Source organism: Amphiura filiformis, chromosome 8, assembly GCF_039555335.1.
Source record: "Amphiura filiformis chromosome 8, Afil_fr2py, whole genome shotgun sequence".
Classification (NCBI taxonomy): domain Eukaryota; kingdom Metazoa; phylum Echinodermata; class Ophiuroidea; order Amphilepidida; family Amphiuridae; genus Amphiura; species Amphiura filiformis.
Window position 1 is genome coordinate 21,733,049 of NC_092635.1, and position 15,248 is coordinate 21,748,296.

A 15,248-nucleotide genomic window follows, 5' to 3' on the forward strand; every position below is an offset into this window, starting at 1 on the left:
TATTTTTTAAGTAGTGTATTCCCATTGAATGAGATACCAGAAGTTGGACTTGGACTGCAAGGGTCATATAGCCTCATGAAATAACTCTATGAGACAAACACCACATTGGATTGTCTCAATAGAGACCAAAATAGTGTAACTTCTTAGTAAACATGAGCATCTGCACACATAGCTCTCAGCTTGCATTATTAGCAGCAGTCCTGTCATTACTGGCAAGTAAGTACACACTGAAAAAGTTTCCAGGGCACATGATGAAACAAACAAGAGGTACACTATTTTCACCACCATTAACATATTAACACTTCCTTTATTCATGGTGAATAAATACACGTACAGAAAGACATTATATCACCCACTGCTCATGGCACATGCACAAAACCATAGCGGCCATCTTGGATATGCAAGTGAGGGAAAACATAATTGGACAAGTCATTTACTTCATAAACATTTCAAATGATAAGTCCTCATAAACAAGTTTTAAATTCACCTTAACTGCACATCCAAGATGGCCGCTCATGTGCTCGCGTCATGGTGGCCATCTTGGATGCACAGGCAAGGGAATATTTTATGGGTTGTGCATAGGAAGTGTTAACAACAAGTAACCATGGTGGATTCTGTCTCATTCTACACTACACCTGTATTTTGTCTCCACACAAATTTTACACTCTGCAGTTTACACTGCACCAACATCAATGAATGGATTAAAAGGAAAGAATTATGGCACTTTTGTATAACACAAGGATACATCTTCTCGCAAATCCACTCCTGTTTCACAGATGTCTTTGCTTCTTGAAAGGTGGCACAAAACCACCTTGACTGTGAGTTTTCTGTCGTTTACCCATTTCAAAAATGCTAGGACTGTCCTGTTCACTCTCGTCTTCCAAGACAGCTGCATCAAGATCCCAATCATCATTTACTAGTTCATCTATCACCTGTTCTTCAACACCAATCTCCTCTTCCGATTTCCTCCATCGGTCAAACTTATTCAGTGTTGACTTTGCTAATCGTTTAATTTCTGTGTGTTCGCCACCAGTAGATGACTTACTTTGGTTAGTCTTACAATCTAGATTCCCATAGTTCTTGGAACCTCCTGGTTTTTCTTTGGTACAGGATTGTTTCTTGAAATTACTTGCTTGTTCTGAGGAACTATGGGAAGGTTTACTATTGTTAACAGAAGATTTGGTAGGTTTGTGTTCATCTTCAAGAGATTGAGATGCTATCCCATCAGCCTCTGCGGCTTCAAGTGCAGCAAGTTCTGCCAGGGCATTCTCATCATCGCCCTCAAAGAAAGACTGCTCAAAGAATGAAAATATCTTTCGTTGTCTTGGGTCCTGTGCAAAATATATGAAATTATAGCGTTCGTGAGATCAGTGCAGCAAAAAACAATTTAAAACCCAAAAATGAATCAACTAATTTATTACGCCTAAATTTTAAAACCAACACAACTGGTGAAAAATCTATGCAGAATTATTTTTATGAATTTCTTGCCCACGATAAGTAGGTGGCGTAAGTCTGTTTGGTGTAAGTGTTGAAACATACCCCCATCCATTAACCTTTGTTCCCTCATACACCCTGTTATGTTCCATCTTTCTTTCAATACTCTAACAACTAAAGTATGTTCTACATAAGTTGGCAACATGAACTTTGCCTCATGTGTAAGATCCATACATTTTGGTGTAGGTCATGTTCCACCTTATATTGAACAGACTTGAATAGGTGCAACAGATTTCTTGGTCCATTGTTAGTCTTAAAGACCCATTCAGTGATCCCAGCGCAAGTGTAAAAAAAAAATTAAAATTGTTTCTAAATTGCTTAAAATTGAAGGATAAGTCATTCAATTTGTCATTTGGCAAAAAACAAACAAAACAGCAGTACTGATGAAGTTGGAAGCCCCATTCAAATACATGTAGCTAATTAATATAAATACTGTCAGTATCTAAATTACAGATTCATGTAAAATGTCTTATTTTGTCTTAAATACATGGCTTTCGGCTGAACCACTCGCAGGCTATGTTAGCACATCTATGACAATGACAAAGGTATCAAAATCTGTATTCTGATGATTTTTCAGATGAGCAAATCACTGAATGGGCCTTTAAATAAATCAGTATCAAATAAATTAAGTTGCGAGTTAATACTAGACTTACCTCAAATGTAGTTGTATCTGCCTCTGAGAAGTCATCCTTAGAAAGACCTGCCTTTTCAAGTACTGTTAGTTTCTTCTGTACTAATGGCCTGAAATTGCAACAAATTACAACAAAACATGTAATATAGATCAAAAGGAAACTTGAAATATGCACCAAATAATGTTCATAATTGTAAATAATGTTCATAATTGTGAGCAAAAAAACATTTTTATTTTAAATTTTGATTTGGATTCTACTCCTATATAAAAGCAAAAATATGTACCATGGTGGCCCATGGAATAGTAGACATCTATTACAGGGTGGTAATCAGCATGTTTTTGTTCATAATGCCCAGACAAAACACATACTAGAGTCCTGACCTAAATTTTCACTGGGGTTATGAGAAACATTGAACTTTCACCTGGTACAAGAATATATATTTTATTGGGTAAAGTGGGGATGAGACTGTCAATTGGGCCACACACCTTTAAAAATAACCAAAAAAACCACTATATGGATATGTAAAGAGTTATGCAACATATGATTGCTATCTCCCTCATACACAAGAATAACGTAAACTGTATGATGATCTCTTGATTAACAAGATTAAACTCAGTGCAAGCACTTGCAGATCAGTATCAAACTACGTACAGCTAACAAAACTTCTACATTTTCATATCTAACATTTTGTTGTTGTTTCTGGTAAGTTTTATATTACATTACAAGCTATTACCAGTTACAAAAGTACAGATTTCCTGTTTGTGCCATGCTTACAAATTGAGTCATTTCAAAGTTGTAACTTTTATTACTCCGTTTCAAGGGAAACCGCTTGAGCTTGTATTGAGATCTAATCAATAGCATTGTTTTACTAATAAATATTATGTAGATTTATGATTTATTCAAGATTACTATTTTGGTCTGACTGCCAAATATAACTTTCCCAGTTAAGCTTGTTTTGGCATCATAGCTTTTGTTTTGATGGCTTTTGCTTCTCTATTGAATAGCAAGTTTACTGCCCTCTGGCAACTGATTTTAGGAATTTGAGATTCGGAACATTAATTTAGTCAAAGTTTATACTGAGGTTGCAATTCTAACCAATATCAACCTCAAAAATTACCCTACGCTGACAGAGGATTAGTAAAATGATCATAAATTAGTGGAGAAACAATAACCTTCAAAATAATATCCATCCAGTAAGATGACAAGATGGCTAACAACAGAATCATTGATCCAATACACTAACTCCATCAGTCATCTACACTGCGCATATACTGTGTTATGCTTCTTAGTGATGACTGATTAAATTACAGTCCATATCGTGACAGACTTCTGAAGCTTTCTGAAAATATTCGCTGCGACATTGTTTGTACACAACAGCACAACTGGAGCTTGTGTACCACGTTGCTACACCATGCCGTTGTGACAAGATCGCTTGGAAGTCCTAAAAACAACAAACTTGGTCAAAAGATCAATGGACACAACTGCACAGTCTCAGTGCAACCATAAAGTGGTTGCAAAAGTCCATCACTTTTTTCCATATGATTTTCTCAGTCATCAAACCAGACAGTTGACGAATGAGGGCAGCAGTCTATTGATCCAACACAACTTACCATATGTAATCATCAGCCGTTCCCTTGGCAATCAAATAACGGATATTCACATTGTCATTCTGTCCAATACGATGTACTCTATCTTCAGCCTGGATCATGATCTGTAGGTATTCACAGCAAACAATATTGGACAGATACATGTAGATAATGTTATGGTGAAAATGAGGACAGATCATACTTTCACTTCTATGCTAATAAAGTTAAAATTTCATTTCACTCAACTTTACAAAGCTTTGTAAGTCTCAAAATTGAGTCGTAAGTTTCATTTCACTAAACTTCCTTACGAACGGGACACTTCATAATAGGGATTAGCTACAGCAGGGGCTATTTCAACGTGCCTCACTGTCACGTACGTGCCGAGATAAAATATTCATACAGTGACAATTAGCAATCCGTGTAGATATGTTTAAATATAATAATTAAAGAAATGGAGCTCAGACAAACTGGCATTATGATATGTTTAAATAGTAGACAATGGTAGAGCCTTTCTTACGGTCACATTCAGGTAAAAATGTCAATTTTTTAATTTTTGAAACGCACTCTACTTCATCAATACTTTTATCTCATTGCACAAATGTGACAGTGAGGCACGTTAAAATAGCCCCTGAGCTACAGGGACCCTTCGAAAAGTTACGTCTATTATTGAGTATTGGTAACTTTACCAACGGTTACTTGAGTTAGTAAAAAAAAAAAAAAAAAAAAAAAATCGGGTTCTGCAGGGGTGTGAACCCTGGTCATTCTAGATTTTATACCACTGCATTACCTGAGTTCACAGTTGGTACACAGGTAATAACCAACTGTGAACTCCGGTAATGCAGATGATGGAAGTTATTACAAGTCTACACAAAGTTACTTACCCCAGGATTCCAAAATAATTCAGCAAACACTACCACTGAAGCAGCAGTCAGTGTGAGGCCAGCATTGGCTGCAGTGATAGATAACACGGCTACTCTATAACTGTCTTTTGCCTGGAAATCATCAACCTGTTCTTTGCGTTGAGAAGCACTGGTGCTGCCATCAATACGAATGTACTCATACTTCTGTGTCAAGAAAAGAGGATGAATGGATCAGAGGATGTAAATAAAAGTGAAATAAAGGATAAAAGGCATTCATAACATCTTGAATACATGTAATGCTTGTGATCTAATCGCATTTAATCACTTGTGAAAATGCTAACATACATGCAGATTATTTATATCTTATAGTGTGTTCTAAATGTAAGGGGAAACTCATAAAGACTGATGATGTCCTATAAACACAACTGTCGTTTTATGTCATAGTTGACTCCCCTTCCTCCCCGTCTGTAACAAAACCGAAAGTGGTCAAAAATAACATTGTTTTTAAGGGCAGAGGAGAAAAAGCCTCTTCCCCCTACCTAAACTAAACTAGTTTTTTTCTTCAAAATGCAGCTTTGTAAATGCTTCTTATTATCCTATAAGAAACTGAAAATTCAGTATTTCCGAGTTCCGACTGATTTTACTTGATCGCATCACATGTGTAATAAATGTATTGTGTCACAAAATAATGACAGTAATAATGGCAACCCTATCAATGATCACAATGCTTCATGTAACACTGAGCATGAGTAGATATAGACCTAGATCTATTAAATTTCATAACAATGAAACATAGGTATCAAATACTTTGCAATTACTGTTTACTTTTGGTAGAAATTCAACATGTTCCATACAGTGACAAAATAGCACAACTGAAGAATCTAAAAAAAAAGCCCCCCAAAAACCAAAAAAAACCCCAAAAATGTCCAGCCAACAAAAACTGTTATAGGAAACTATTTTTGGGGTCTTGTTTCTTCTTCTTAGTGGTTTTTCTTGGTGTCTCCCCTCCCAATTACAAGTAGCTACCTGAACTTGCTTTCTGGTCCCACTAGCAATTGATAAGAAAGGTTACTCTTTATAACTCTTTCTCACAGACTTTAAATAAATTTGGATCATTTTATGACACATTGCTCCCAGTTAACACCACAAAACATTTTACAGGAAACGTCGAAGTGTCAGGTTTTATAAGGGGTATAATAACATTGAGTAAATTTTTTTTTTAATCTGCTACAAAATATTCTTTACGCATTTTTACGCTGACAAAACATTGTGCAAAAATGTTTGCTCACATATTTTTATATTTTTTATATAAAAAACATTTTTATTTTTAACCATTTGACTGATTCCATGAAAAAAGTATGCAAAATAGACCAGTTTGTAAGAAGGCAATCCCACACAACTCTGCCCATTCATGTTAAAATAAGCAAATGTATACAGACCTTGCTCTTCACACATTCACATATGGCATCCAATACCAGTTTGTGATGTGCAAACACCAGTATCTTGCATCCACTCTCCAGTAAGTCAATTACGTAGTCCCTGTCAAATATAACAACAATACACAATTACACATAAGCAAAACTATTTGAAATCAACCAAGATGGATTCATTTCATTTTTAACCGTCTTAATATCTAACCTACTTTGTTTAAGACAGATTTGGATTTGTGATTTAAACATATTTTACATTTACACCTCCATACATTTTGCAACTTAATAATTTAGAATTGGAATAAGTACAATGTTTAAATGACACTCACTTTATTGCTGGTATTTTGGCATTGCCAGTTTCATTGAAATACTGCATCAATGCTCCTCTCTGCTCAGATTTCTGTGATGGGTTGCAAAGAAAAGGAAAAAACAACAACAAAAAAACTGTTCAACACAACGCCCCAAATGAGTTATTTTACAAATAATTAAATCAAAAGCCATCTAAAACAATGCACCATAGCATAATTATATACATGAGACTTACTAAAACACTAAAATTATTGAATTCATTAGTTCATTCCTTTCTCTTTTCTCGTATTGCACATTTTAATTCATGGCATTTTTTAAAATTAATTTGTAAATGTTCTGAAAATATTAGAGAACTATAAAAATAGATTTGTTTGTTTTTATTCATATACACTTAAACAGACAACACAGATGTTGGCATCATATATTTGATGTTGGCATCAATTTTTTCTTTTAATGAAAGGGACCAAAAATACAAAAGAAACCCCGACTTGACCACAGAAAGCAAAACTAACTAAATAAATCATAAAGTAATTACTAACCTAATCTACTGACAGAAACCTAACCTACACGTTTACAATTTAATTTTTAAAAGCGCTGGCTTTTGCACATTAATATTTCACAATTAACCAATCATGAAACCACAAAAAAGCAATACATGGGTGGGGTTCTGTCTACAAATCTAAAGCCCCCCAAAAAATTTGCAACTGAATTAGTTTTGGTGCATGCACAATCCACGGCCGGCAGAAATGGGCGGGGATCTTTATACAGAAAGGCACCCAGCCACCAGTATCTACGGGAGTATCTACCGAAAGTGTAAACAAATAACAAAAGCTAACTCAAGCAGTCATGACTACAAATTGGCAACTTACGAAATTTCTTGTTCGAAAATTTCTAACTTTCGTATGAACAACCGATAGCTTGTGATACGAAAGTTAGAATGGGCAATGATACCTGCCCTAGTCGGAGATTCGTCGACTGTTTTAAAACACTCTAAAACAATTTTTTTAAATTATCAAATTTGGCTACAATTTAGTTTGGCTAACATTTATGTATCTTCGCAAGATAATTTGCTTACTTTTAACCGGAAATACAGGTGCTGAAGTACAAATTCTGATGATTTAAAAACGGTAATAGGTCCTGTAGTTCTGCGATCCTTCTTGATCGCAGTTGTTTTGACTACTGACTGGTTCGCCGGTCACCCACAACTTTTTCCCCACCCGCTTCATGGAGCCTCAAGCTTGCAAGGTACCATAGGTCACCTGGGTTTTTTTTAACGAAAAAAAACTTATAATAAAATAATTTTTTGTAAATTCAAAGAAAGGGAAAATACCAATGCTATTTTATTTTAATCACAATATTTTTAATATTTGTAATCAATCACCTCAGAAAACTTGCAAAAGATAGTGAAAAATTATAGATAACACAATTTGGCTGCGCATCATCAATTGGCAGTGTTGCAAGTATGTATTTAATTACAATATGGCGGCCGCTACAAGTTGTTGATGTCCGGCGATCACTCCAGAAAAAATTACACAAAATGACGATTTTAGTAAGTACAATAATGACGAACTGATGCAGGAGTATAGCACAGTGTGTCGGTAATATGTCAAGAACAATATCCTCATATTTTTGAGACAATAAGAAACTTCAGGAAGAAGTTTTTATTCATATGCATGATATTGGGACCTGTATGCCAACCGTGTACATGTACCAAACAAGGCCCGTGAAGGTACGTTACATGAGCGCAAATCCTTGAACGTTCTAACCAGTATCACAAGCTATCGGTTGTTCATACGAAAGTTAGAAATTTTCGAACAAGAAATTTCATGTCTTGAGTTAAAACATTGCAAATGAAATTATCTCAAAATATCACATCACTATCACTATCAAACATATCCAAAACTTTTACTTCAAATCATCACAAATCATCACAAAACAATTTTTGCAAAGGCCTTAAATTATTGCAATATTATCTACACTTAATTAAATTACATCATTACTAACTCCCTAAAATTACTTAAAACTAACCTAAGAAAAAGACTAAATAAATACTCTAAATAATTTTTATGCAATTTCTGGTCAAGGAAGCATTTACAATATAAAAAGAAATTTTGTTTTAGGATGCCAACATTACTCACATTAATCAGATTGCATACATCACAGTACATACAGCTCATTCACAAAAGTCCTGCAGGTAGGAAATGGGATCTCACACCCAGATACATCCATCCCCTTCCAGTCATCAGCTCACATACTGACCAGTGTTGCCAAAACTTTTCAGCACCAAGGCGTGGCACATTGGCTTGCCAGGCCGCGGTAAAGGAGTCTCAAGTAGCCCAATTTTTAAGCTTCCAAGAAAAGCACCCAATACTGGATATTTGGGTGGATTTACCTGAATTTAGAATGCATATCACCCGATTGGGTGTGGGCGGAGAAGCACTTGACTAAAAAAACTTCCGGTATTAAATGGGAAGTTTAGGACAAATCAATAAATGGTCACAAAACCCTTTGTAATTGAAATTCGGAGCTTCAGAGACTCAAAACCTTTATAAACCGGGTGAATTGAAAGGAAGATACATCAAATTACCTGACTTGACTTTTGCAAATTAGCCCAATTTTAGACAAGTAGCGGCATGGTTCTTTGAGTAGTGTGGCAAGTGCATTGCCAAGTAGCCCAATTGTGCGCCTAAGGCGCAGTGTTGGCATCACTGATACTGACCAACAACTAAAAAAAATAGACATGAATGTCCTAGACAAAACAATCCTTTCAAAACAACACTCTCACAGGCAAACAAAAGAGTCACACTACAGAAAATGCAAGATGCACCAATCACAGAAAAGAGAAGCAGTGAAGTGAATCAAGAGTGAATACAAAAGTGAAACAGGTGTTAAACAAAAAGATGAAATTGAAAGGAGCTGAAAGGTTAAAAGATCAAAAAGTTTCAGATAAAAACAGAGGGCAGTAGATCAAATCAGTAGTAAAAGCAGAGGGTGATGGCACATCCAACATAAATTTTTTTAATAAAATTATTAGAAATCCCAATTTGCACTAGCTTTAGTTTGGTAAATTATACAAAATGTTATCAAATGATCAAAATTGTTTCCAAAATCATTTTAGAAGACAATTATTATCCTTTCATACATTGTATATAATAAGGTTATAAAATCACAGATTTCTATCATCATGATCATATCACTTACTTTCTTCTCATTCATTTCTTTAGCTGCATTTTTCAAGGCTTTGCTGTTAGTTTTCACTGCCTGTGGATCCATATGCACCTGTATAATGAGAATATAAGAAGATAGTAGAGTAATCACTACTGCACTCAATGAATAGAAAAAATACAAACTAGATTTCATAGGCAACTCATATGGCATGGAAATCCATCATGGGTTGTCATTGGGGAGTGGGTTAGCGTAATGGTTTTGTCCTAGCTATGCATCACTGGTTTTGATGCTTGGCATTTCCCTGGCGGCTTTATTTGCACTGGGTTTCACAGGTTCTGTCTGGAACTATAAAACAGGGCTTTGAGCAGGCCTGAGAGTGAAAAAATATCTGTTTTTGGTGAACATAGGGTCTGGAACAGCTAAAAATATCTGAAATTATTTAAACCATACATACTTTTGTACACAAGTATAGAAAAATTCTGGAAGTTGAAAAAAATATCTGGAAACAGCATATATGGGCTCCAAAACTAAGAAATTACCAAAATTGGTCAACAATGAGATTATTTGAACAAAAAAATCAGATTAAACATAGAACTACATGATGGCTAAAGTGAAAGAGCTAACACCAATCTGACACCAATTTGAAATCATAGTACTTGTAGTTTAAATTTTGGCCATATGTTCACTGTTATTGTTCATATCATTCAGAAAGAAAGAAAAAGGAAGGAAGGAAAGAAAATATGGAAGAACAAAAGAAGGAAATAAAAAGCTGTTGCAGAAATAATATTACTGGAATAATAAATTCATATCACATGATTTCCTGAGAAATTATAATATCACAATTTTTGTTGTGCTAGTGCACAATTGTGAAGGGCTTAACCGGGATTGGAATCATATCGGGATTCCCCTATCTGTGTTGATTTAATATGAAGCAAAAAAATTCATACAATGCATTAAAACTATTTGAGTATTTCCTCCTACAGGTCAGTGAATACGAATGGCATAAAACAACCTATTTTTGCAAAGTTTAACTTTCATACATTTTACATGTATGTTTGTCCACATTTAGAAATGTCTCCACTCCAAAGTCCATATTTTGAGAAATAATGTTAATAATATATAATATTATATGAATAAGTAATATTATAATATACTTGCATGAGTCTCAAGAACTCAATATGCAAAGAAATAAACAAAATATACATTTCTTAATACAATTAATATTATTTCTCTATGACATACTAACCACAAATACACCAAACATAACTTAATCTCCAATTACCAGACATACATGTACAAGGAAAGGAGTTGAAATAAAACTATTTTACACTATTTTGTGAAGTTTATCACCAAGTACATCATGTACATTGTAGCATCATTTTCATTCAATTGCTTTTTGCTAAAAATGTTTTGTGGTAAAATTTTCAAAGTAATTTAATTTTTTCAATAGCAACAGTTGCAGGAAAAGGTTGAGTCCAGTTTTCTACCAATACGCAAATGCAGGATTCTTTAGAGATATTGATATTTGCTTTTACCCCCTGGACACTACTGGGCAACTAACAGTATTTCTGATTGCTTGATAACTTGAAATGCTGATTTCAATAATACCCTCCCTGATTGCTTCAAAACTGGACACAATGTTCATTTTGGCCAATCAGCAAGTAGTTCTCATAGGGTTGAGTAATATATGCTCATATTTTCACACAATTTGTAGACTGAGCCCTGATAGCCGATGGAAACACCTCTCATTCAACCTTGCTTTGCTGCAGACAATCTAAAATTTACATTAGACCCAATCAGACTTGTAGTACTTGAGTACAATACTCATACTCGAGTACGAGTACGAGTACTTTTTTGGTACTCGTACTCAATTTTAACCACCGTTTATCAGTGGGAGCTGGTAGTCTAATGGATAAGGCGTCCATCTAGAGATCGGAAGGTTGTGGGTTTGATTCCCATGCCGGAACATTCCCTTGCTTTTGTTCAAGTTGGGTTGTGTGCCGGTCGGGATTTGTATTTATTTGTTGTCATGTTTAATTGTAACACTTTGGGTTGGTAAACTGTTCATTCTTTCTTATGTAATATATTCAGTTTCCTCTCGTAGCGAGCAATCGTTCCCCATTGTGTTTATTTGTTCTTGCGAAAGATGCATATCCCCATTACCCACTTTAATCTAAAATGACACAAATCAATTTCACAGAAATTATAGAATTATAGAAGTCCTCCAGAGATGACAAAATGTGTTACAAAAGTGAGCAAAACAAGATTTCTTTGTTTTTGACTTGATCAACTACTCTGCCATTTTAATGTATTGTACTTAAGGTTAGGTCAATTTTATTCAGAGGTTTGCATTGTAAATGGAATAGCACTCTCAAAGACCTGGAGTAGGTTTCCTGGGACCTAAAAAATGACTGGCAAGGATATTAATTACTATGCCATGCGAGTGGTGGTTTTGAATTCTTGCATTTATCAATTTTTAGTACTTTATAAACACATTTAGTATATAATGAAAACAAACTTAGGGGTGATAAATTGTAAATAAATGAAATATGAGGGTCCACTATTTCACTTAATACACAAATTAATAACAAAGACAAATTTGAAAAATAAACGCTAGGTCGGTATAGATATGAAGGTTAATACCTAGGGGCGAATCTTTTTGTGGCGCCCTCTACGGAGGGGCCACAATATAGGCATTGCTTTGTGAAAAGCTTCTAATTTCACTCTTGCTAGATTGACTTCGCAATTGTTTTACTAAAATTATGCCCAGCTCAGAAATAAAACCACAATTTGCTTGGATTTTATTTTATTATTGTTTTCTGATATGCACAGGATAAAATGGTGAGCGTATATACTTTGTTTAAAATACAAAATTAGGATTTATAAAAACACCAAATAAATCCTGACCTTTGCATGCGTTCAACCAGTTTACCGTGTGCCTTAGAACCTGATAGACGGTGACATTTGACCATACACTAGGATCCACAACATGCTCATCTATCATGGGAACAGTTCTTAAACCCTAATACATTTGTACATTCATCCTTTGTACACAAACTCATACTCTGCAACTTGAGGTCAAATTTTGCACTATGATTATGTAATTGAGGTTATTGGACTATGCCATTGGGATGAGACTCTTGTGGTCCATAGTGATAAGATCTTAAACTGATGGCTTTTGTTTGCTAATTACCATAGAATCTAGCTACTACCTCCATGATTGGATTAAGTAAATAACTAAATCCTGTTATCTACCCAGCAATGTTTGCGTAACAAACTGTAGTGTAGGCCTACTAAATATGACAGAAAAGGCAAACAGACAGAAATTTAGAGTTTTAAATTAGAGAGTTGACAGGAAGTTGTAAGAGTTAAATTGTTATGGATATGATTGGTGTAAGCGAAAATGTTGAATGCCAGATCAAAGTCATCCGAGGTGAATTAAGTAATGTCAATCACAAATTGTTACAGGTCATTTGAGGTGGACTAACTTTATATTTGGATTGTCAGAACACCTTCCCCAATCAAACACATTTCTCTTGCATTTGATCATCTTCTACTCTTTCCTAGAAAAATCATTATAATACCAAATCTACACACCATGGAATTCACCATATCACGTCGAAGTTCACATTGGGCGCCACATTCCTTTTTTAAAGGAATTTTTATTATAAGAGCTTTTAATTTACAATAAAAGTGAAAGAGAAACTTTACTGAATGAGTCACAAATATATACAAAATAACAAACAGCATGAAATAGGCCTGATATCACTTTCTATCAACTATTAATAATTATACTGAAATGATGATATAATATGTCGTATGATGTTATATATGTGCTAGAATAAACTTCTATAGAAAGCCATAAAGTTGGGATAATAAACATGATAGCATAATAACCAGATAACTAACGATATGTAATCATGGTTGAAACCTAGTCTGTAAAAAATAATTGTTTTTTATCAATTAAAAAGAGTTTCTCCTGAACAACTGCAATATAAGTTGTGTTGGAGATATTTGTATTGAACTTTTATCTGGGGTTATATGGTCAAAACAAACCCAATATAGCATTGCATCATATATATTTTAATTATCCTTGAATGTTTTACCTCCTCCTGTATATAGTACTTTTGAGACAATATCCACAACTAGGATATGAAATTTAGTTTTAGATACTGTATTTCCTTCAATTAGCCACTTGCGGTTCGCCATTATGCACTATGTGCGGGGAGAGCCTCGAACTGGCAGCATACATGAATGGGAATTGAACTCGTCATAACGATCTGTGTACGGTTACCTAATTCTTCCTTTCATGTATGCTGCCAGTTCGAGGCTCTGCCCGCATATAGTGCATAATGGCGGAACCGTGCAAGTGGCGAATAGTTGCCCCCTTCAAATAAACACCCCTCACCACTTTTTTCAACCAAGATGTTTCAAAAATGCTGATATTTCCCCAGGGATATTTCCATGCTATCTTGTGTAGTAAACTTACCAAGGTGCACACATGGTGTCGGTAGTTGGCGAAAATCTTATCATAAACCCGCAATCCTAAGTTCATAGTTCATTATTTCCGTGTGAGGTTTAAGCTTACCTAATGATTTTAACCGGAATTATCGTTCTAAAAATAACCTTCAACAAACCTGGGGCGGCGGAACGATTTTGAAAGTGGGGGGCCAGTCAGGGTGATGTAAAAAATCTAAATAATGGCCGCTAAGTGGCCATCGCGTCACGCTTGCGCGACGCAGGGGTGTGTGTGAGGGGGGATGTGCCCCCCTCAGAAGTGAGAAACTTTTGCAAAATGAAGGTCCAATTGAAACCATTTGATGGACTATTTTGCTACTATTATTGTGTACAATTTGAGTTTGAAAAAGCCGAAAATGGGTTAAATGAAGGCCCAAATTGAAGCCATTCATGGATAAGTTTTCACTATAATTGTATACATAATAGCTTTTAGTGTTGGATGTCCTAATACAGGGGAGTTGGAAAATTTTGCAAAATGAAGGTCCAATTGAAGCCATTTCGTGTATCATTTTTACATTTTCTTTAAGGGAGGTGTTATGAGCGAACCGTGGTTTGGATTCCAGAGGGAGGGTGCCTGTAAGAGGCACAGCCATCAGAAAATGAATAACTGAGATCGCGCGCCAAATTAACTTACTGCAGTAATTTTCCAAAACAATAAAAAAAATAGACATAGGTGGGAATCGAACCCGGCACCTTCCGGTTCTGAATCAACAGATAGTATCACTAAGCCAACTTCCTATCTGCAATAAAACCTGTGATATTAATTCTTGATAATGTTTCACGCAAAAATCAATACTAATGTACGATGTCATTCAAACTCTAATAGAAGTCCCACAACTAAAGTAGCAATCGATAAATCTGCTCACTCAATCAATCGAAAAATAAATAAATAAATAAATAAATAAATAAATAAATAAATAAATAAATAAATAAATAAATAAATAAATAAATAAATAAATAAATAAACAAACAAACAAACAAACAAACAAACAAATAAACAAATAAATAAATGTGTCCGTTCTCTCGAGCCCCATAACGTCATTAAATAAATAAATAAATAAAAATAAATAAATAAATAAATAAATAAATAAATAAATAAATAAATAAATAAATACATAAATAAATAAATAAATAAATAAATAAATAAATAAATAAATAAATAATACAAAAAGAAATTATATTATAAATTAGTTTTTCTAGGACCTACGCTGGAAAAATAAATCAGCGATAAGAAAAAGAAACAGACGCTCG

The 15,248-nt window shown here is 34.6% G+C and overlaps 1 protein-coding gene across 1 annotated transcript in view; it reads right to left on the reverse strand.

Moving 5' to 3' along the window:
* Positions 1 to 351: 351 nt before the first annotated feature.
* The window catches only part of LOC140158798 (SWI/SNF-related matrix-associated actin-dependent regulator of chromatin subfamily A-like protein 1), a 38,725-nt gene continuing 23,828 nt past the window's right edge, over positions 352 to 15,248 (reverse strand). Inside the window, 7 exon segments of the mRNA XM_072182016.1 lie at positions 352 to 1,331; positions 2,148 to 2,235; positions 3,737 to 3,837; positions 4,594 to 4,776; positions 6,012 to 6,111; positions 6,332 to 6,402; positions 9,513 to 9,590. Coding sequence (XP_072038117.1) covers positions 771 to 1,331; positions 2,148 to 2,235; positions 3,737 to 3,837; positions 4,594 to 4,776; positions 6,012 to 6,111; positions 6,332 to 6,402; positions 9,513 to 9,590 — 1,182 coding nt within the window. The 3' untranslated portion in view covers positions 352 to 770.